We start from the raw sequence: 21,677 nt of genomic DNA on the forward strand, positions 1-21,677 counted from the left end.
CAATAAACTGATTTGTTTGAACTTTGGAGGAGGTTTTATGAAATGAGTTTTGGCAGGGGGTCTGTTAAAATATGTACGACTCAGCAGAATGCAATGGTCAAATTTTAGGGCAATTTGGGTTTAGGCTTTCAAAGCGTTGATGAAAAGCAGATACACTTTGTTGCGCTTTAATGAGCGCATTCTGCTCAAGCCTGAACAAAACTGACAAAATGTCCTGAGGCACAAGGTGGAGTAGTTTTAAAAGCTTTGCGAGGAAATAGCTATCTTATACTAAGGAGGTGCCAGTTCATGTCTTTTTATGAGGTACAACTTGATACAAACATTTTATCAGAGCTAAATTCATGCAGTAAATCTGCCAGGTTGGTTTTGGCATTTTTATACAGTCATTCACAACATTGTGGAGCGGTGAATGTTTTTGTATGTCAGATAGTGGGGGATTTTAACATTCTTTTTCATTTTTCTATGTCATTAAAAAAACAAATCTACTACTAAAACACATGAAGTCGATGCACATGTGACTAGAAGTAATAAAACCCTCCTGGCAATTGGGTGGCGACCAGTCCGGGGTGTCAAACATGGTAGCTGACTTTGGGCGAATGAGGACTGTTTAGCAGACGGATGTTGGAAGCTAGTTATAACACACGTGTTGTCATTAGCATCCAGTTACACTCACTACATCGATGAGCTCCTAGCGACCCTGGAGTGGGTGGATCTGTTTACAAAGTACTACTATGCAAAGGAAATCATTCCCATGACCAACACATGAAAGATTGATGGCAACAATGCTATCGAGAGTCAAAACAGAGTGCGAGCTCCCATCATACCCCCAAAAAAGGATCTAACTGGACTATGAAATGAGGTGTTTTGTTGACGGAGAAAACACGCACGCTTCTCCGAAATAGGTAATGGTCAAATTCACGGCGCCGCTGACCGGAGGTTACTCCCTCCGACTTGTTCGGTCGGGGTTGCTTTCGAGAGCAGGACAGCCACACTGTACGTGAAGGCATGTTTCCCTCCTGTCAACACTGTTAAGAAAACACTCTGGCCAACTTCACCACTGGCTTCGTCTCCTACTTCAGTCGTAATAAAACCAAAACGGAAATGGTGGCGCGGGATCAGCGTTCACATTGCTTTTCCCAAAGTGTAGTATCGTGATTCATCGGGATCGAATTAAATTGTAGCTGTGAATCGTGATGCCAGTCAGGCATGAGGCAATACACAGTCCTACTGAATAGATTTATATAAATCTAAAACATTTATGATGGTGTCGCTTGGTAAGGAGGCCGCGTAAGGAGGCTGGTGCCAGAACGTACAAGGCTTCAGTGTCACTCAAGGGGCCAACTTTCCACTCAGCATTTCGCAGCAAAGACAGTTTGTACATGCTGCGCTTATAAATAAAAGCTTCGCAAACTAAAAACTTTAAAATAAACAGAATTGGAATTTTTACTTTTCACACAGATTCTAGACATCTTATCTCAAGCCAAAAATACAACTTTTATCTCTATGCTACTTACTTTCATTCACGTCATTAATAATCATTGGCTTTTTTAACTGGTCTGTTAATCTTTTATAATTGATCATATCTTGAAAAAAATCAATCGAATCAGTCAAATAAGAATCAGGACATCCTTAATGGTGCATTACGTACTGTACTAATTTTCTCTGGCACAAAAACACAAAAACTAAAAAGTGGCGCTTTAATTCGGGAATAAACGATACTTACGATACTTGAGGTCACCTGATAGGCGGCCTTCGACATTTACCGTACGTATTGCCAGGCTGATATGTTATCACACTTGATTTATTTGTCTAGTTGTGTCAAAACGTTGACGCACAACCCCTACAAATGCTTCCCTTTTCAGACTCCTTGTAAATAAATAAATCTTCCCGAACGGGTTGGCAAACACAGCCCGCCGCGTTCTCTCATCCAATTCACGTCACGTTTATCATTTGTCATCGACACTCCTTCCCTGCTTTTATTTTAATGTGAACATACTGTACATGAACGGATGTTTTGGGTTGTGTTTTGCCGCGTTTGTTTGTTGTCGCTTTCAATGTTTGAAAAAGCCAAAACAATGTGTTCATTGTCCATAAGCAAACATGGCGCATTTGAATTGTAAATGGCAATCTGTTTGTGTCTTTGATATTTTTGTGACACTGAGCATGGATCATCAAAGTGGTGCCCCCCATCGGCCTCATATAGCCCCTAAAGACCACATAAGTAACCCAAGTCTGGTTTAAAAGTAGTGCGCAAGTGATGTGTGACATGTTTGCTTTCTTTTTAATCAACATGGACCATGTTTATTCATGTAGCAAATACTGAACTCTTTGTTTAATAATAATGGATTGCGTTCATTGAAATCTAATTGTTTTTTAAACCCCCCTTATTTCTAAATATTACATAAGTGTTTATTGTGATAGCGTGGCATTGCGATAGTTGTTCTCAAGGTTGTCACATCTACTTGGGATAAAAAAACAAGAAGTCTGGAGCTGTTTTGCCCTAATAACCCAAAAAAAATGAAAAACAAAAGAATCTACACTTGTGTATGAAGTGGCCCTTGATAAAAACTCACAAAAACACTTATGTTATGCTACCTGTGTGCATCCATGCTGCTACAGGAGGAGTTGAAGCTTCTGTGATTTTTTTATGACTGTCTGGCCCTTTAATGATAATTACACACCAAAGAAAACAAAGGGGAAAGTGCCAGTGCTGACGCATGCACAGCAAGCTGGCTTTTATTTTTTTTATAAGGTGCCATGTAAGATGGGGACGAGAGTAGCTGGAATTGATTGCTGCCTGAGGATACTAGCACACTGCAAAAAATAAAGAATCTTACTAAGACTATTATATCTAGTTTCCAAAATAAATAAATTATTTATCTATGGGGTATCCATCATGGTGGCAAATGCCACCCTAAAAAATAGGTTTTGACGGCTTATTTTGAGACATTAATAAGTTATTTTAAACTCCTAAGGTGGCATTTTTTTCCAATGTGAGAATTAAGATTGATATCCGTCTTTTTTTTAAAATCTCTTTTAAGCAAGCCATCATCACAAGTCGTTCTAGATGACTTGCCTTCTCCTACTGCTGCATCAACACGGCAGACCTGGGTCATGTTTTGCTACCAACACATGCCTCGGGTTTGCCATGCAGGAGGTGGGGGTCACATCGGGTGGAGATTTCCGGCGAAGACGCAGCAGCGGTCAACCCGCCGTGGCCTGTAACCATATCAACCACCTTTAAGCTCATTTGCAGAGATTAAAGCGCTTTAACGTGAATGGCCGCCAGCTAGCACCGACGAAAGAAAGTCGCATTTTCACCCCAAAGTCACACCGGATTGGTCACTAAGGTAAAAGGACCACACTGGAGTCCAGTGGGAGGTACAATTACACCAACCACAAAAAAGACAGACAGTTCCATTAATTTACTCGTAGGACAGGTAAAAAATAAAAATAAAAAGCGAATTATTATAGGAATTAAGCCCCTTTTTAGAGCATAAAAGTATCTTTTCCAGAAACAAAAAAAAATATGTTACGAGATTCAGGTCATTTAAAAAAAAGTTAACATTAACATTAAACTTTGATTTTATTATCCTTATATTACAACTCTTGAAGACTTTCTATTGGCTCACATTACAAATAGCATTGTTAAGTCCAACTTATTTTCTCTCACGTCATAAACCATCCATTCCTGTGGCATTTATAAGTATGTTGTTGATAATGAGCGGGTTCTCGCCGAAACAGCACCTAAATATTTGAAACCACCAATTTATGGAGGTGCCTGCCAGCTAGGTAGAATAGTAGGATTAGTGTGGTTAAATAAATGGCTGTTAAAGTGGAGAGTAATGTTGTTTTCCTGGTATGCGGCCCAGTGGATTTTTGTAATAAACACCGCTGTCTACACCAAAATGAGTAGTGTGAGTGTGTGTCAGTGGCGCGAGGGCTTAAGGCTACCTCGAAAGGCGCATTGGGCTGCCAGGCTAAAGTGACACCATGGATGTTAAAGCTTTAAATCCTCCATTGGGCTATCAAAGGATGGCAAGAGGCAGCTGCTGCTGTTCTTGTTTACAACACACAGCACACACACACACAATCACAAACAGAGACACACAATCACACACACATATGCAGACAAGCATGTTGAAGTGTTGAAGGCAAGCTCGGTTGTTAGTGACAACAAAGATTACCAAAGACCCAGCTTTGACATGAAGCAGCTCCAAGGTCGATGCGGCACAACACGCGTTGTGCGATTGGTCGTGTCGCTCAACAATGACAAACTTTAAAGCCTGAATCCTGATATTTGAGCACTTTTCCATCATTTGGTGAAAAAAATGAACTATGATGAATGATATTTAGATACTAGGCAGCGCCTTTTCGATAACTTTTGTGGTTTATTGCAACATAGCAAATAGGCAAGTCTGGCAGTTGCTTGGGGTTCTGGCAAATAATGGGGCCCCCAAAATGACAAATAGCCATTTGAAATCTATTTTGTGAATGGTGACTTTTAAGTATGACATTTTAGTTGACGTTATTTATACTAGTTTTTTCGCACAATGGACTGGTCGCCGGCCAATGGGAGGACACATAAAGGCAGATAAAACAAGGTCCTACCTGAAGCTCACACCAAGCCACCTCCACCGTGGTGGTCTCCGTGTCAAGGCCTTTGTAGACGGTTTTGAAGGACCCTCTCCCGATCTCGATGTTGAACTTAAGGTAGCGTCCGTCGGGCGACGTCGCCACCGCTTTGGTCTCCACGTCTTCCTTCTCCTCCTCCCATCGCGCGTCAAAGTTCACACGGGGCGGCAAACCCGGGTCTTTACCCCGCGTGGGTTCGCCGTCCGACCCGTTCGGGGAGCCTGCGACGTCCGGCGGCGGGCTGGCCGGCGGCGTCTCGTCGCGGGCTTTTTCCTCGTCCTCCTCCTCTTCGGCTCTGGACTCGGGCAGGGTCAGGATGTTCTCGGCCGACCAGGAGAGCGCTTTGGACAGGGCGCCGCTGAAGAGGGGCGAGTCCACGTCCACGCTGATCTGGTGCAGCCCGTACGAGTTGCGGCGGGCGGACAAGCCCGGGAAGCCGCATCCGGGGATCTCCACCTGGGCGTGTGACATGGTGCCACTTGGCTAGATCCTGTTCAGACTTGATGGTGCCATTAAGTGAAAATAAAGTGACATAATTCATTAATAAGCAAGTGAGGAATGTGACTTGTTACATGCAATATGCATTTTCTATGAATATTAGTCAAAAAATAGTCATTAATAGAGCATCGACTAACGATAAAAGAATATAATAACATACCTGTCAACCTCTGCCGATAACTGCCCTTATAAATGATTATTGATTCCCCTTACAAACCCCCCAAAAACCTTACAAACACCGTACGAGTCGTACGACTCGTACGGTGTTTGTAAGGTTTTTGGGGGGTTTGTAAGGGGAATCAATAATCATTTATAAGGGCAGTTATCGGCAGAGGTTGACAGGTATGTAATAATAATAATAATTAAAGAGACCTGAGAATATTTAGGGTCTGTGGATTTGTACAATTACGGGTAGTATAAATTAATCCATAACAAAATGGTTGTCGATGACTTTTATGTTAAGATGACTTTGTCAATTAGCCAGTTAATCGTTGCTTGTCGTTAGTCACTGTCAGTAGCAAAATAAAAGTAAAAAGTTCAGTTAAGTGCTTTATTATTAATAGCATAGCGAGTATTTGTTGAGGAGCACATTGTAAACAAAGATAGTTTTCGGGGAGAAGACGCTGAATAAAAAAGAGATTGCGGATAAAAATGTTGTAAAGAGAAGCAAACTGTATATATTGGGGTTAGTCCTTATTTATGGGCAACAAAAATTCTCATCTTAATGTAAGTTATAATTTGTTCCACTGAAACAATGAGCAGTTATTACTCAATACTGTCCAAAATGTTGGTGCAAAAAAAAGAAAAACTTCCCTTTGATGATGTTAATTCCAACATTTCAGTCACTTTCAAGCATTTTGGTAAGAAAAGCATAAAGCAAGCATATTTTCATCATTCTCTCAGGGGATGAAAAACATAAATGTGGAAATATATGTACTCTAAAAAAAGTGTCAGACAAAATGTGAGCAACAAAAATGAAAAATGAAATATGGGGATAAAAGAGGAGAATGCTTTGTACTCACTTGCTGGTCACACGCTGTCAGAGCGCATTTTCCTCCTTGCGAAATATCCCAACTTTTCTTCAGCTGGAGAACTCAGTGAGGAGGACCTAGTCAAGCAAAAAAGGGAATGCATGAAGGGCACAAGACAAGCAGGATGATATATCAAGAGCTCCCCTCCCCTGTCCTGCATGGCCTTCTTCTAGCTCCGCCCTTGTATGCTATCCTACACTGCGTTTGTGACTCACCGCACGGTGGCGCTCTATCTTGCCTAACTACAGCACGCACACATGAGACATCTCTGGTATGGAACACCATCGCCACCCGCAGGTGGAGAGAACATGTACACTAAAAGCTAAGGTTCTTTTTATAAACATAAATATAATAAAATAGATAATTGAAAAGACTTTTAACTATAAGATCAAGGAGGTTTTTTTTTAAGTTAAACTCTCTACACAATATTTGTTATTTCAAAAATATGGCTACTGTTAATTTGTGTGCAAGTACTAACACTAAAAGAAGTAAAACATAAGTGGCTGATTTTGTATCCTATTTAATGTTTATATTATTATATATTAATGCAATTGAGCTTTATATCTTTGGCAGTTCATTCAATAGTTATCATTATTTTTCTGATCGTGGCTTTCATTAGGCCTCTTTATACACACTTTATAGGAATTATGCTAAAATAACTTTTTTTAAAAAATATTTTAATATTGAGCGTTTTTATCTTAATCAAAATTTCACTTGATATTTGAATCCATATTACTGTGTATATTTGTATTACCGATCTTAAGATTTTTGAAGTATAAATGCTGTCTACCTCTACAATTTTTACACTATTTCTGAATGATAAACAACCAACCACAATGTATACTGCAAATGAACTTCTAATAATTTGATACTTGCACAATAGGAAGGAAAAGCTCTTGGCATGAAGAGAAATCAGTTGTAAAAAATGAATGCCACTGGGAGTGTTTTCCCCACATATGCATGCACCAGAAAGTCCAATTTATGAAAGATGTCTTTATTTTTTACACATGATATAAGTAGGATACATAAAGAGGTTGATTGTGTATTATTTTTAGAGTAGTGTCTCACTAAAAATCTCCACTGGTATCAACACAAAATCACCACTGTTGGTCCAACTGTCTTTTTCAGATGACTTCCATATGGGATTTTCTTTTTTTTTTAACGTCGAGTTACCTCACAATGGCCCGAATGTCTCTCGTGCGCTATTAAAAACACGGAGACATCAGCGGGGCATTAAGAATAACAGTTCGGCCCTGCCGTCATTTGCGAAGTCGCCTTCCTCAAAAGAACTTGACGCCTTTGCCGTCGTCCATGCTGATGATCTCGGCTTTGCCGTCCGTCTGCAGGGCCTGCAAAGAGCGCAGCAGCATCCATTCTTCCAGGCCGTGGAACTCTGCGTAGGATGCAAAAAGTTAAACAGTGTGATGGGACGGGGAAACGTTGACGACAACTCGGTACCTTCGCCCTCTGTGTCGTCGCCGTTGGACAGCTCGTACAGTGTGAATACCGTGTTGTTCATCCCGTTTTTGGACACCTAAAACAAGCAAAAAGAGCATGAAGGAAGGTGGAGTAAATTATACAAAAAAATAGATTAAACAAAAATATTAACTAAATATTTGTATTTTTATTTAGTTTAACAATTCACTTAATGTCCTATAAAAAACATGTTTTATCCAAAAATACCACGTCATTTTACCCTATTTTATTTCAAACCGCAATTATATGCATATTAAGGTTTATGATTTAATAAATTATAAAATTAGTTACTTCATAATTGTTTCATCAAAAAACAAAACATTTTTTTTAAATTCTTAACTTAATCTTGAATTTAGTACATTTAGAAATCAGTATTTTTGCACGAGCTCAATTATTTATTTAAAGACTCATTTTTTTCACATTCATGAGAATAACAAATGTAGTATAAAATGTAAAATATTTGAAGTTCCAAAATAATTATTTTACATTTGAAAAAATACATTTATAAAATTTGGAGGTTCTATTAATGCATTTCCACGTTTTTGTTTGTTTTGTTTTTTACTATCACACTCAATGCTACTTTCCTGTATGCGCGCTCTGTTTGTGGTTGTGTGTTAAGCATGGAGTACCGCACCCAGTTATACATGAGCTTTCCCCACTCCTCAGGCCGCCTCCACATCACCAAACATCTGGCCTTGTTCTTGTCCAGCCACTCCAGATTTCCTGAATAGCAGGCATGCACATAAATGATCACTGCCATTGATAAAATAAACAACAACAATGCATGTGTTAACATTACCATTTTTCCTTAGCTCCTCAAAAACCACTTGAATGGCTTCCATAGACAGTTTTCCTACAATCCAGTTAAGAGGAAATCTTAGTGGGCATTTAACCATAAACGAGCTAAACCATTATTACATTCTGTCACTATTATGTGTTCTCTTTGTTACAAAAAAAAACAGTTTTATTGATGTATGTTTTTCTTACTCCAAATTAATGGGAAGCAATTCGACGATATTAGATCATTAAGGACTTTAACATGTTCAGCAGATCGGACTTTAAATATGTGCATTTATTTTTATGTGTGTCATTGTTTCTTGCCTCCTACATCTATTGGACATTTTGATTAAAAAAAAAAAACTTTAATAGAGCTTTATTATGGCAGTAATGTGCAAAGTAGTGTACAAAAAATCTAACAAAGAATCAGAAAATCCTGATACTGTTTTTGTTTTGTTTTGTGGTATGATCTTTTTTGCCATATGGTTTACTTCTATTACAAAAACATTAGTTTTTGATTAGAGTTCTTTTTGAGAGGATACGCTCAATTTTGCGGTTGTTGAAGACGGGGCTCTCCTGGGCCTCCATCACGTCCAGCGTGTAGAGCTTTTGATGGCGATAGTAGGCCAAGGCAAGTGAACACCATGCCGCCAGTTGTTTTTGTCTTGTGTCCACATTGGGTTGAAGCCTGAAAATAATAAGAAAATACACAATACGTATTCAATAATTGTATTGACTGTGGTATGAAACTATTTTAGGCTACAACGATTTTGCCTATCGAGATATAGCAAAAAAAGTTTAAATTTTCATTGGGTTGATTTACTAATTAGAGTTGAAATACACCTTGAAAAAACAAATGATCATAAACAAAGGCTACAAACAATTTCAAAACGAAATGGAAATTTTGCACGACATATTTGACTTAATACTCCTTTGATTACAACAATCTGTTGCATAATAAATAATAGAATAAAGCTTTACATAATTTAAAATCAACATTTAAATACCTTTGACAATAGATTCATAGAAATGCGAAATATAAAAAATACAGAACTATACGTGCAATTGAATCAACGGAATTTCTCAAAACATTAATAACACAACGATCTGACAAAATATATCATCATCTTGCTGTTCCACAAAACAGCCCCTCAACTCGTTGGATCGCCGTGAATTAAAAACTCAACAAAATAACCAAAAGACTGTCTTGTATGAAATATTGTATGAAATAAAGAAGTGCTACATCCGTAGCAATTTGCCTTGTTTAGCTAAATAGCCCGAGATCAGGACGCCAAAACTAAAGGTTATAAAATCGGAATAGACCTAAATTGGAAAATGTGACTTTTGGTTTATTTTTCGTGTTTAAATAAGGTTTTAAATGTGTACTCACGTGAAAAACGGAGGAAAATTGTACTGCCAGGGCCACTCGAAACTCATTGCGGATGTAGTGAAGAACACGTCCGTCCCAAAGAATGTTCCGACAAACTATTTCGCTACAAAAAGCACAGGCATTGTTACTAATTATTTCAACGTTATTTCTAATGAAACCTGATGTATTTTAATTATTGTGTTTATTGTCTATGTTAAATTGCAATTTAAGAACATAGACGTTATTTATTTAAAATGAGGATCCGAACTGTTTCGCTTCGTTATTGTTTGTCGGCCATTTTGCATCAGTGCCATTCGATGATTACAACATTGAAGTCACCTGAGCGTGTATTCAAAAACAGCTGCACAATGCAGAATTTTCAAACAGATTGGCTTTTTTTATATACAACAGAGAAATTGAAATATTTCTTTCAACATTTTAAAGCATGAACACAAAATATATTTCCCAGTTATTTTATTACAGAATGACTTTGTAAAACATCTTAATAGCATTTTTTGAGACCATTCAAGCATATCAACGCTGTCTACTTCTATTTACATCACAAATATTTCCAATAACAACCTCCTCATCTGTCTGTCATTAATCTATATATACAGTAGTACTGTTTTTAATAGACAAATACAGCATAGACATTCTATATCAGATTGACTTCAAAACAGCTTGCTGTTATTTATCGCTGTATATACAGTTCTTATGTTACCACTGAGTCCCAAAATGCGTTGTATTAAATAATCGCATAAAGAGATGATTATCCTTCATCCTTATTGGAAGAGGTGCTCATAATCATTGAGAATGAACTCTACGATCTGATTCTGGAAAACCGTGTGCATGGCGATGTTGCCCGACTCTGCTTCGGGCCGAAGAAGCGTTGGTCCGAACACGATGGCCACGTTGTGCACCGTCATGCGGTTGTCGTCACCACACTGGATGACTCTGATGACAAATAAACTCATATCAATACTATAATGTTGTGCAAGCTCTTCAATTCCCCATTTCAAAAAAATAATATTGAAAAAGTTAACTTCGATATGGACACTGACCGCCGTAAATGTCCAAACAAGAGACTCATGGTGTCGTGATTTGGGACGGGAAGAGATTTGATCAATTCATTAATGGAATCAAACTTTTCGTTGTAATCAGGAATTCCTGCAATGACAAAAGAGGAGGTTCATTATTACATTGCAATTGATTGTTTTGATTGATGGTTGCCAAAGTGTGATCGTACTGATAGCAGCGATGAAGCTGTGGAAGTGGCTGTAGGGGAAAAGCGGCTCGGGAAGCTCGCGGAAAAACAGCTTCAGCGCTCCGGTGAGGACGTGAGCGTCCGACCACTGGGCGTCGTCCAGATCCAGTTCATCTGTTGGGAAGCCACAGCCGGTGGTTTGGTTTATACGACAACAACAAAGGGCTGGCTAATCTATGGGCAGTGCATACGATAAATTCGTTTTGGTTACCGCGATCTGCCTTGAAGCGCAGTTTCTGGATGACGGCGAGGTTCCCGCTGACCCTGTAGAGTCCATCAATGCCCAAACCTAGAATTTTGAAATAACAACAAGTATCGCCATTGGCAGTACAGTCAGTGTTTTTGTTTGGTTACTACCTCTGTTTTCAAGTGCTGCGATGCACCTCCTCACAAAGCTGGGAACAGTGGTCCTTTCCTGCTCGCAAAGTGTGGCTAGGTGGCATCCGAACACATTGTCTGCAGGTGGGTCAGACAGAAAAATTGACCCATTGACCTTTTACCCAAATCTGCTTTGTCTAAGTGTTGCGACTTGACAGTCAATAATTCTGGACCTCGTATGTATCCTTTCTCCTTGACGGCCTGAAGTGAAGGACGCTTGGTGAGGAACTTTTTCAGCTTGGAGCGGACCTTCTTGGGGTCCGTCTCTCCACCGCTATGGCTGATGACACTCTGCCTGGAAGCTTAGAAAAACAAAATAGAAGGCTTTAGTATTTATAATGTAGACGGGTAGAGTTTTTTTCAAGTGGAGCTCACCCCGACGCAAGACAATCTGTTGCTCGGCGCCCCCAATCCTTTCATACGTGTCGCTGCCGTCCTCCTCCTCAGATTGATGGTCCTGGTACTCCTGTTCCATTGGAGATGGATGAAACAAATACGTTAGTTTTGTTGCATGTACCTGTTGTTAGAGTGGTGTGCCATGGTTCCGGAGCACAAAATATTAACATTATCAGTAAAATGAGACAGAAATATGACTAGTCCTAATGATAAAAATAACAATGTAAATAAAACCATTTAAAAAATGGAAGAAACCAACAGTCACTGCAACAATAAAAATGTATCGCCTATAATAATTCAAAATAATTAATAGACTATAAAAAATTATGAAAACTACATGAAAATATAAACACTATCGGTAAATAGAGATGAAAATACTTAAATTATATAAATAAAACAGTTTTTTAAAAAGTGGTACTATAACAGTAAATACAACAATACAAATGTATTATAGAAGATAATTCTAAATGGCATAGATTAATTAAAACGATGTTGGAAAAAATACATCTAATTTTTCACATAATACAATAAAAATAAGTATATTTCTAAATAAAAATAAAATGGCTCTAATACAAACTTATCCCATAACAATATAGTAACTATAAACTAATAGACAATAAAAATCTAATTTGATTGAGATATTAAGAACCACCACTAAAACTCAAATGTAACAAACAAACAAAAAATAAATCTTACAGAATGATAAATCAAAGAATACAGTATAAAGAATATTGCTTGGTTTGATTGAGGACTTACCAGTTGTCGTATTGTGTCCAATAATACTTTGTGCCAGTCGGTGATGATGCTCTCAGTATCGTACTGGATCAGGAACTCCACGCCATTCTTGCTTTTTAACTGGAATAAAGAACAACTGTCAGGATGCGTGCATTTGTTAAATCAATATCCCAATTGCAAAGATAATAATGCACCTCTAGAACGTTCTTCTTGCTGGATTTGTCCTTCGAGGCCCAGCCAATCATGGCGCCTCGCAGGTCCACCGAGACCTCCGGGACAATCTGATTGGTCTTGTTCTATGGACGAAAAAAAAAAAAGAAAGAGTGATAATGGAGCCAAAACAGGTCTTGCCGCATTCTTTCTACAAAAGCAGCTGTGAGCTCACGGCAGAGGCATTATCATCGGAGTATCATAGTCGGAACAAAAATGTAGGTCATCTTTTTTTTCTTCCCCTTATCTCCAAATTCGGTTGACTTGGAAGTTTTGAAATAGACAGAGGGAAAAGTCAACTACCGAAATTCCGGGTGATGTCGATTTTGGATCTTTGTGGAAGGTCAGCAGGCCTCCATTTAGGACGGTCCAGGTCTGGGCCCAGTTTTTCCTGCATGAGTGTTAAGAGAGAATGCCAGAAGGCAAAGTGAAATCCAACACTTTCTTCTCAAAAAGGAACCTTGAGAAGCATTTGGACATACCGGACTTTTTTCCCGTTTTCAGACACTTTTGTTTTGTTGAGAATCCCAGCTTTCTCTAAATTCTGCACCTAAAATTCAAGCAGAATGTGAGGGTGAAAAAGCAAGATGAACAAAAACAAATACTCATTCACATGCAAGTCAAACATGTAAACAACAAGTAAGGTTGGGCGATATATGGAAAAATGAAATCAGATCAGTGAATCGCTACTTTTCTCCAAAAAACACTCACAAAATTTAGCCATCTTTGGTATAACCGGTGCAGTGAAACCATGAAAACTGGACTTATCGCCCAGCCTGACGACAATTTGCTATCCGAATTAGCATTAGCACAGCCAGCGTCTGCCATAGAGATGCATGCTATCTACTTGCATGCATCTATGGCATTCACACTAAAAACCCACGTTAAAACGCAGCCACCTGGAGGTCAGGTAATAAGGCTTTCTCCAATGTTGGAAGCCAGGAGCCTTCACAGGGTACAGAGTACATTTAAAAAAATACTATCTACGCTCCATTTGCTGGCAATTCACACGAACGGTGTCACTTACAATGGGCTGCGCCTCAGGGGAGTTTCCCGTGCTTGAGCTGTCGCTACTGTAGTCCGACGTGTTCCTTCGGTGGGTCGGGAAGAACCTCTGCAAACAGAACAGCGTTAAAATTTCACCCAGAGTGCCACTTTAGATCCAATAATCGTGTTAAGACAGGGATTTTTTTTGCAGAGGAGCGCTCCTACCGTGTCCTCTTGGACCGGCATTAGTAAAGACGGTCCCACATTCTGTCTCCAGCTGTTGAAGTTGCTAAAGTTGTCGGTCTCTACCACGTCCTCCTCCTGGGCCGACGAAGGAACTGCCTGCAGCGGTACAAAAAGACTGCGTGGGATGTTTTGGGAAAGCTTGAAGGTGAGGATGCTCTAAAAGGGATGTAGTTACCTCGGGCAGGTGCCACTGGGACTTGGATCCGTCTCTCAGGTAGTAGTAAGTGTGCCCCATGTCGTCACGGGACTTGACCCACTGTCACAAACAAACGATCATACATTTTGCAGTCAAATTTTGCATCAATAAAACTGTACGGCAAACATTGTTGGTCACCCAATGTGATAAATCGAGATATTTTGCTTCTTATTTCTTGACTTTGCTGTTTCAGTAGTGTAAATACATAGATTATAAAACATGCCCTCAATGGATATTTTTGTAAAGTACCTATGGATTAATTTGCTTATTAATTTAACTTAGTAAAGGCCATGTTTAACTTCCATGGATGACGAGATGTTCAAGGTTACCTGCTCCAGCGAGTGGTCGTTGGTAAACACCCAGGTGCCGTCGGGTTCCACGCTGAGACCCCATCCGGCGGGCACGCTGCGGTCCAAGCTAGCCCGAGGGATGACAGCGCGGCTCACATGCGACAGGTCATATTCTATGGGAGTGACGAGGGACACGGTGGCCGGGAGGAGGTCCTCGTCCAGTTGGGCTCCATCGGCGCCCCCTGGATAGTCTTCCGAGTGGTAGTCTTCCTCGGGTAAATCGGGCTGGGAACGTCAAGAGAAATGTTATTAATGAAGCCCTGACACCAAGTTGTTGTTATACGCAGTCAAGTCTGTTCTTTCACCCCCTGCAGTCAAAATGGTGCCCACAAGGCGAGCACATGAGTTAACAAGGAAGCTTAAAATTCCTCAAACCCAATTGGAAGTCACCTGGAAATGCCCCCAAATCAGCAGAAAGCAGCCCAGAAATTCCCTAAAACCCAAGAAGAAATCCAAAATTTACAGCAAGTGGCCCCGTAAATACCCTAAAATGACAAGGAAGTGACGCAAAATTGACTCCTTGCCTGCCATTGACAACAATAAATGTCCAATTCACTTAGACCAGGGGTAGGCAAACTACTCCACAGAGGGGCGCAGTGGGTGCGAAATTTCTAAAGAGGGAACCTTTCCACAAATCTGGTATCTTGGAATGCAATCAGTGGATTGCAGTCAAGTGCTTCTTGTTTCAGCACAATCCCTGTTGGCTAAACTGGTCTGCGTTGGATCGCTTGCAAGAAAAACTGATCCTTGAGGACCGCTTTGCCCACGTCTGACTTAAACTGTGGACACCACTTTCAGTCCGTCGATGACGGTTAATTTTTTGGGCCGAGTGAGTGGCTGATTTTAGGTGAGACGAGTGGCGCACCCCTTTTATAGGTCACTAACCAATCCTGGGGCACATACGGTTAACAAAAGAGTATTCTTACACAGACGCGTACCGCTGCCGTATTTTTCTAATGGGAACGGGCGGTGTGAATCAAGAGTTAATTCCATTATAAGAAGAAGGTTGCATTAGCGCCCTACCCCCGAGCACGGCTAAAAGTGGAAAGAGGAAGTAGAGCAGACAGCCAGGTCCTCACCGACTCGTCCTGGTGAAAGCGGTGCCCGCTCAGGGTCTCCGTCAGGGGGGTGTAAGGGCTCTGCAACTCCGGCGGCTCCCACGAAGTTTCCCCAGACATGGTGTTGTAAAAGTAGGGGCACCCGCTGCGGTCATCCACTAGCTCCAACCAGTCCGATGTCCGCGACGGGCGGCGGGCGGTGGACGGGAAGCGGGCGGGGGACCCGGGGGGTGACGGGGTACGCGGCTCGGGGTCGGGGGGCAACTGGGCCACAGGGTTTTCCCAAGTGGAGCGCCCCGTGGCGGGCTGGTAGTAGTAGTTCTGACCGCTCTCCGGGTCAACGTGCACCTCCCATTCGTCGTCGGCGTCCGGAGGGGGATTTGATTCGATGGATTGCTGGCGAATTTGAGCTACGTTGACATAAATGGGCGCTCCGGCGTTTTCGTCGTCAACCTGCGGAGAAAAAAATGGTCTTGTGAGGTGGACGTTGTCCAAAGTTTGCATGCAACATTTCATTTGCTGGTGATAACTTGCAATGTCAACAAATGTCAAATAAAAGGAATAAATTGAGCAAATGCAGGCCAAATTTGACATTAAAATTGGAAATATGTGATAATTGTGCTCTATTTGCGCTTGATCCACAACAACAAAAAGGTATCGGTAAGTTATCGGGATGGTCGTTTCATTACAAATGCATACAAAACAAAAACAATAAACCTGGAAAATGACTTTCCTTTTCCCTGAAACACTATGGATCAGTAGGAAATGCATAAAATATATATTTTTTCAATGTTCTGCAGTTCCACACAGCCACACAGCTTTCAAGCATCCTTCAAAGATTCTGTAGTTTTGCGGCATGTGACAGGCTCTTGTCGCAACAGGCTGTGTTGTCAACATGTGGAAATGACAAAATGGATTTTTTTTCCATTCAAAAAACACACATTTCTGAGGCTGCTGATTTGTCTGTTTTTTCCCGTCATTTACTAGTTACATTATTTTAAATACGAGTATCTGTACGGGCAAATCATATCACAATTTCAGCACGGGGACAACCTTAGTTCGTAAGGAATGTTAGATAAATAAAATTATTAGGTGTTGTTAGGTCTTTCACAGAATTCAAGGTTCAAAAATGATTCAATGATTCGCCACTTTCACTTTCCTGCATCTGGGGCAATCAATTACACACCATTTCCACCAGCTTCCTCTGCAAAATGCGGTTTCAGACACTTCTCACTTCAACAAGAGTCTCACACTGTCTGTAAGTAGCATGTTTAACCTAAAACAGGACTTTCTGTCACCATTATCTGCTCCAAACCAGGAAAGACGGCCTGCCTTCTGTCGACACGTATTCAAATATAACCCATCAAACTTTCAACGCTCAACCCAGAACATCTTGCAATTTGCCTTCAAAGCTCTCGACACCAACCTGCAGCGACGCGGGCGTCCGGGGCAATGCCCGCCGGGCCCGGTGACCCGTCCAGACCCCGGTATAAAGGTCCACCATGTTTGTCTACAGCGGCTCGGCCATTTGAGCTGAAGGCCAACGCCAAAAGGAGGATGACAAAAAGTGTCGGGGCATCGAAACGGAGTGCATCGGTGGAAGACAGAAAGGAGAACTGCGTATGCATCAGGAAGGGTTGGGGTGGGCGTGTTTGTGTGAGTGCGTCTGTGTGTGTGTGTCGAGTGCTTGTGTCAATGGAGGTTAGAGGGTAACTGTCTGTGAACCAGCAGAAAATCTAAAAGCAGATCGCATGTGTGACTGAAAAAAAAATGCAGGAAGTGATTTGTTCCAAAATGTTATCTGTCTCTGGCTACACTGAACAGATGTTGCTTAAGTATTAGCAAAACTGCGCCACAACCACAATAAGAAATGTAATGTGACATTTATGAATAAATGTAAAAAATATAGTCCAGTTAGTCCAATTAAACTTGTCCAGTTTTTGTCACGGGCCACGTCGTAGTTTCAATTACATCCGGAAGGCCGTTATGTTTTCCTACTAGGATGACAAAATTAATCGATTAATGAATTGACAGCTTCGTGCCGGTAAATCATTTTTGGACAATAAAATAGCTACACGGTCGATTGGTCGCCGGTCTTTTGGTCGCCCGTTGTCGCGGTGACCAAAAGACCGGCGACCAATCGACTGCACACGATAAAATAAGAGCCTCTTAATAGCAAATATTTTCTTGTAGTGGGTTTTTTACATTTATTTACATTTTTTTTAATCAGAAAGGAGAGCTAACCTTTTTTACCTCTTTTTGTACTCGTTAAAGGTGACTTACTAAAAAAAATTATATGACTTGATGGTGGTTTTACGAGAAAAAAACGATGACCCTTTCCATGCCATTTTTTCTTTTTCTAGTCATGAATGTTACTTCAAGAGGAGCGCGGAGCAGCAGTGATTACTTCACCACTTTAGCAGGCATGCAGTGGCACAATGGGACACCCATTTGGGGCCCAAATCACGCCACGGCGAGCACAGTCAGGCTATTATAGAGTCCCCCTGCCTCCCCCCCGACCACCTTCTCTGCACTTACATCACAATCCTCATGACCTAGAACGAAAAAGGCCAAGAGAAAATCCATGTGAATGAGATACCACACTTTCTCACGTGTGCAAGGGTCGCTCCTATGGTGAAACGTCACTAGCACGAGATAATGAGATAAAGTGAATTTCCTGAGAACTGGTAGCAAAAAAGGCAAAAAATAATGTAACCAGTAAATGACTAATAAAACGTTACACCCCTATCTATAAAGCCTGGTACAACCCAACTTTTCAACTCCCACTAACCCCGGTTTAAGACTTAAATTTGAGCATCAAAAGCAACACTGCAAGATAATTTCCCCACAAACAGGTTGTCGTAGCAACCGGAGAAGTGGCGCGGGCCTCCGGAAAATCCGACATCGCGCCGGCGACCACATAAAAGGACCACATTGAAGTGAACGAGCGCCAGGGAGAGAGGCGTGACGGCACAGGTGCTCCGACGCGACCTGTTGGAGCAGTTTGTCAGCATGCGATGTTTTCGCTGCGCATTCGCCGTGCCAGGGACAAGGCGTAAGGTGCACCTGACAACTTTTTGCATAGATAAGATTTGAAAGATCCTAATATTCCATCCTTCGTGCACATCACGACTTAACGCACTCAAAAAAAATCTGAAATAGCTCCTCAGTCTAACACTATCAACATGACATCATCATAAAACAACACTGACTACCGTAAAGCTCTCCTGCAGCGTATTAGTAATAAAGTATAACATCCTAATAAAGATGACATTGCCCGTTGAATATTATCATGATCAAATTAGCATCTCAACTCTCAGCCTTTTCTAATTGTCCATGCAAACCCTCCCAAAGACAAAAATATCTCATTAAATCACGTTTAGAGATGACCTTTTTGTGACCTGTAAACTAGAAAATGCACAATTTGTTGTTCTTCAACAATCTATGGATGATCTACGGAGGATAGACAGTATGTGACAGGTCTCACTCGGTGACCAATTCCCGCTGGGTTTGTATTTTTAAACGATTGGTCAATGGAAAGTCAGTTAATGCCATACAACCTGGCTTCTGCATCACTATTACAGCAACCTATATTCAAATTCAATAAAACAACCCCAACAAAAACGCTACATCCCACAATGCACGGGGTCTGAGACCACACTCACTGAACCTTTAAAAAGTGATTTCGGTCTTTCTCGATGGCCACTTGCCCGCACGCACCCCTCACCACTTCCCTTCTGCACCCTCCTGTCGTCGGCATGGAGACGGCGCTCCACGGAAAGGGGGTGGGCACCCAGTACCCTGTGTACCTTCCGAATACACACAAGTCAAACTTTTGGAAACTAATGTGAAAAAGCTCACAGGACGAAGTTGGAGGGAAAAGAAAAAAAAAATCACCTGGACCCCAAAACAGGTGCGTATCCGCTCACCTGCTTTCCAAAAAAAAAAGCAGATTCGGCACCTAGACAGTTCCCGGCGACATGTTCCTGGAAGCAGAAGCAGGAAGAAAAGGCGCAGAACGGCGCACACGTTCGGGAAGCTGCAGTTTAGTTTGGGCGTGGCGGACGTCGAGTTTAACTCCTTAACCCCTGACAGCAATCCAGCCCACTGGACCTGTTTATCACCTGGCACACTGACTCAAATGAGGTCACCAAAAAGCTATAGCGTCTACTTTAGGAGGACCAAAGGATGGACCTCACCCGGTTATAAGCGTCCTCGTGCAAAGTGAATCTAAACTCTCAATGAAGAGGGGGGGAAAAGACTCAGAAATCAGCTGGTGTTCATGACTGAGAAGCTCCTCCTTCTTATGCCTTCTCTTGCTCTTACACATGCTGATGAGCTGGTTGCACAAACATCTCCTCAATCTAACTTTCCATTAGGCGTGCGATAATATTTTGATATGATGATATAACGCAACATCTTGTATTCAGGTTGTGATATGATTCTGCCAAGAAAGGAATCAACAGCTTGCTAACAAAATTTGACAAGAGACTAAATTTTTTCCACTAAAATCGTGTATAATAACTCATTGACGGTGCTAGATGTCCAATTATATGTGGCCTAAAAATTATATCATAGGTCATCTTACTTTTTGGGGGGTTAAATTTTCCCCTTAACCACACCCCCTTTCACCTGTAAAGCAGGCCCCGTGGAGGCCACACCCACAGCACCCCCCTAAGGTCCGCCCCCGAACGCCTCATCAAAGGTAATCAAACTCTAAAGTCATGGTTTTAAACGAGACATATTTTATCTTATTATTATCTATACTTATATGCTCTCCCATCAAAGGAGTGGAATTTTAAAGCCACACTGCCACCTAGAGGCAACAACATCTGGCATTGTATCATAACAAGTAAAAATTAACAGAAAAGTGACAGTAAAAAACACAAGCAATGGACAAAATGTTGTTAACGACAACGTAAGCAATCCTTGTTGGTCTTACCTCCTTGTTTTGAATGACGTCCCCAAAGGGCGACCGATCCTCCTCGACAATTCTGCCAGTCGGGCCCGCTTGCACGAGTGATGCGTCGATTCCGTGGAAAGCGCTTCTCTCGGGTATGGCGTCAGCTTGGCGGCCGCAGATGCCAAACGTGGTGAAGTGGCAGGAATCTCCGATCGCTTCCCAGGCCACCATCGTCGTGGCGTCGGGTTCCTGGGATGGAGATGGGCAAGGTGGCACGTTGCATGCCACCGACACGCCGTCGGGGTTGGTCGCTTCCGGAGAGCGTAAAGTAGCTTTCATTGAGTTCGATGAAGTTTTCGTACTCATACTGCATTGACGCTAACGCCATGCTTTGGAGACAAACAGCGTCATGGAAATGGCATCAGGACCGTAGAGCTGAGGGAAAAAAATGCTAAAAAGAAAAAAAGTTGGACTCATTTCATCATTTTTAATTAACATTTTTGTAAGTTCATTCTTCGTGATCAATTGGCCATATGGTTAGACGTTCCCTAAAAATTGTTCAAAGTTTTGGTTTTTAGCTTAATGCTAATATTTAATGGTGAAAACAATTTCATAAAAACTATCAACAAAAATAAAGGGATTTAAAAAAAAGAAAAGATAACGAACTGAAAAAAAATCGTGATCTTTCTTGGGCAAGATTACCCAACCCCAATATTTCTGTAGTTTGGTCTTTAAAATCTGATTCTGTATTAATCATGTCTATAATGAGTTTTTAATTCGAACCGTCACAATATAGTTATCTTAAGATTTATAAATGAAATACAGCATTATTTTACGACGAATTCATTCAAAATCCAACGAGCAGTCAAATCAAGATTGACTCCTTAATACTTTAATATTTTTTTAATTGAATAATCTTCTTATTTTCTTGAAACTGTCTTTTTGTCTTTATTTCCCACAAACACTTTCAATCAACTACAGCTCGCGAACTAGGAAAACATTTTTGCAAACCGTTTTCTAAATCGCACAATAGTTTTAACATGATTTGTTAGTTCTGATCCACATAATATTTTTATCAGAGAAAAAGTACTCCATAAGCCTTAGCACGGATTCTATTTGATAAAATATTATCATGCCGAAATAAGTGAACTTTGACAGTCTTACGTTT

The 21,677-nt window shown here is 41.0% G+C and overlaps 3 protein-coding genes across 4 annotated transcripts in view; all 3 read right to left on the reverse strand.

Moving 5' to 3' along the window:
- The window catches only part of wnk4a (WNK lysine deficient protein kinase 4a), a 25,839-nt gene extending 19,351 nt beyond the window's left edge, over positions 1-6,488 (reverse strand). For both annotated transcript variants that reach the window (XM_077626480.1, XM_077626479.1), the window contains exons 1-2: positions 6,156-6,488; positions 4,612-5,134 (exon numbers count right to left, since the gene is read on the reverse strand). In XM_077626480.1, coding sequence (XP_077482606.1) covers positions 4,612-5,106 — 495 coding nt within the window. In that variant the 5' untranslated portion in view covers positions 5,107-5,134; positions 6,156-6,488. The remainder of the gene's footprint in view (positions 1-4,611; positions 5,135-6,155) is intronic.
- Positions 6,489-7,252: 764 nt separating this feature from the next.
- Positions 7,253-10,063, reverse strand: vps25 (vacuolar protein sorting 25 homolog). Its single transcript, XM_077626488.1, has 6 exons — positions 9,808-10,063; positions 8,960-9,105; positions 8,440-8,493; positions 8,275-8,363; positions 7,623-7,698; positions 7,253-7,557 (listed from the first exon to the last, which is right to left on the reverse strand). The coding sequence occupies exons 1-6, from the start codon at positions 9,852-9,854 to the stop codon at positions 7,445-7,447; spliced, it is 525 nt and encodes a 174-aa protein (XP_077482614.1). The 5' UTR covers positions 9,855-10,063; the 3' UTR covers positions 7,253-7,444.
- A 180-nt stretch (positions 10,064-10,243) lies between these two features.
- Positions 10,244-20,911, reverse strand: LOC144093163 (rho GTPase-activating protein 15-like). The gene is made up of 17 exons (XM_077626481.1): positions 20,549-20,911; positions 15,628-16,059; positions 14,528-14,773; positions 14,178-14,258; positions 13,982-14,098; positions 13,797-13,883; positions 13,252-13,319; positions 13,073-13,160; positions 12,754-12,855; positions 12,581-12,679; positions 11,804-11,894; positions 11,602-11,730; positions 11,408-11,506; positions 11,262-11,339; positions 11,033-11,164; positions 10,848-10,953; positions 10,244-10,740 (listed from the first exon to the last, which is right to left on the reverse strand). The coding sequence occupies exons 1-17, from the start codon at positions 20,873-20,875 to the stop codon at positions 10,569-10,571; spliced, it is 2,454 nt and encodes an 817-aa protein (XP_077482607.1). The 5' UTR covers positions 20,876-20,911; the 3' UTR covers positions 10,244-10,568.
- Between the last annotated feature and the right edge of the window lie 766 nt (positions 20,912-21,677).

The sequence above is a fragment of the Stigmatopora argus genome, chromosome 18 (genome assembly GCF_051989625.1).
Source record: "Stigmatopora argus isolate UIUO_Sarg chromosome 18, RoL_Sarg_1.0, whole genome shotgun sequence".
NCBI classification, from domain to species: Eukaryota; Metazoa; Chordata; class Actinopteri; order Syngnathiformes; family Syngnathidae; genus Stigmatopora; species Stigmatopora argus.

Excerpts from the sequence above, each read along its gene's own strand:
- vps25 (XM_077626488.1), bottom strand. The coding sequence starts at position 9,854 with ATGAGTTTCGAGTGGCCCTGGCAGTACAATTTTCCTCCGTTTTTCAC. Across the intron at positions 8,494-8,959 it reads CAACAACCGCAAAATTGAGC|GAAAACTGTCTATGGAAGCC; the intron begins GTATCCTCTCAA and ends ACTGGATTGTAG. Across the intron at positions 7,699-8,274 it reads GAAAGCTCATGTATAACTGG|GTGTCCAAAAACGGGATGAA; the intron begins GTGCGGTACTCC and ends TGCTTGTTTTAG.
- LOC144093163 (XM_077626481.1), bottom strand. The coding sequence starts at position 20,875 with ATGAGTACGAAAACTTCATCGAACTCAATGAAAGCTACTTTACGCTCT. Across the intron at positions 13,161-13,251 it reads GAAAACGGGAAAAAAGTCCG|GAAAAACTGGGCCCAGACCT; the intron begins GTATGTCCAAAT and ends ACACTCATGCAG. Across the intron at positions 10,741-10,847 it reads TTGTTTGGACATTTACGGCG|AGTCATCCAGTGTGGTGACG; the intron begins GTCAGTGTCCAT and ends ATTTGTCATCAG.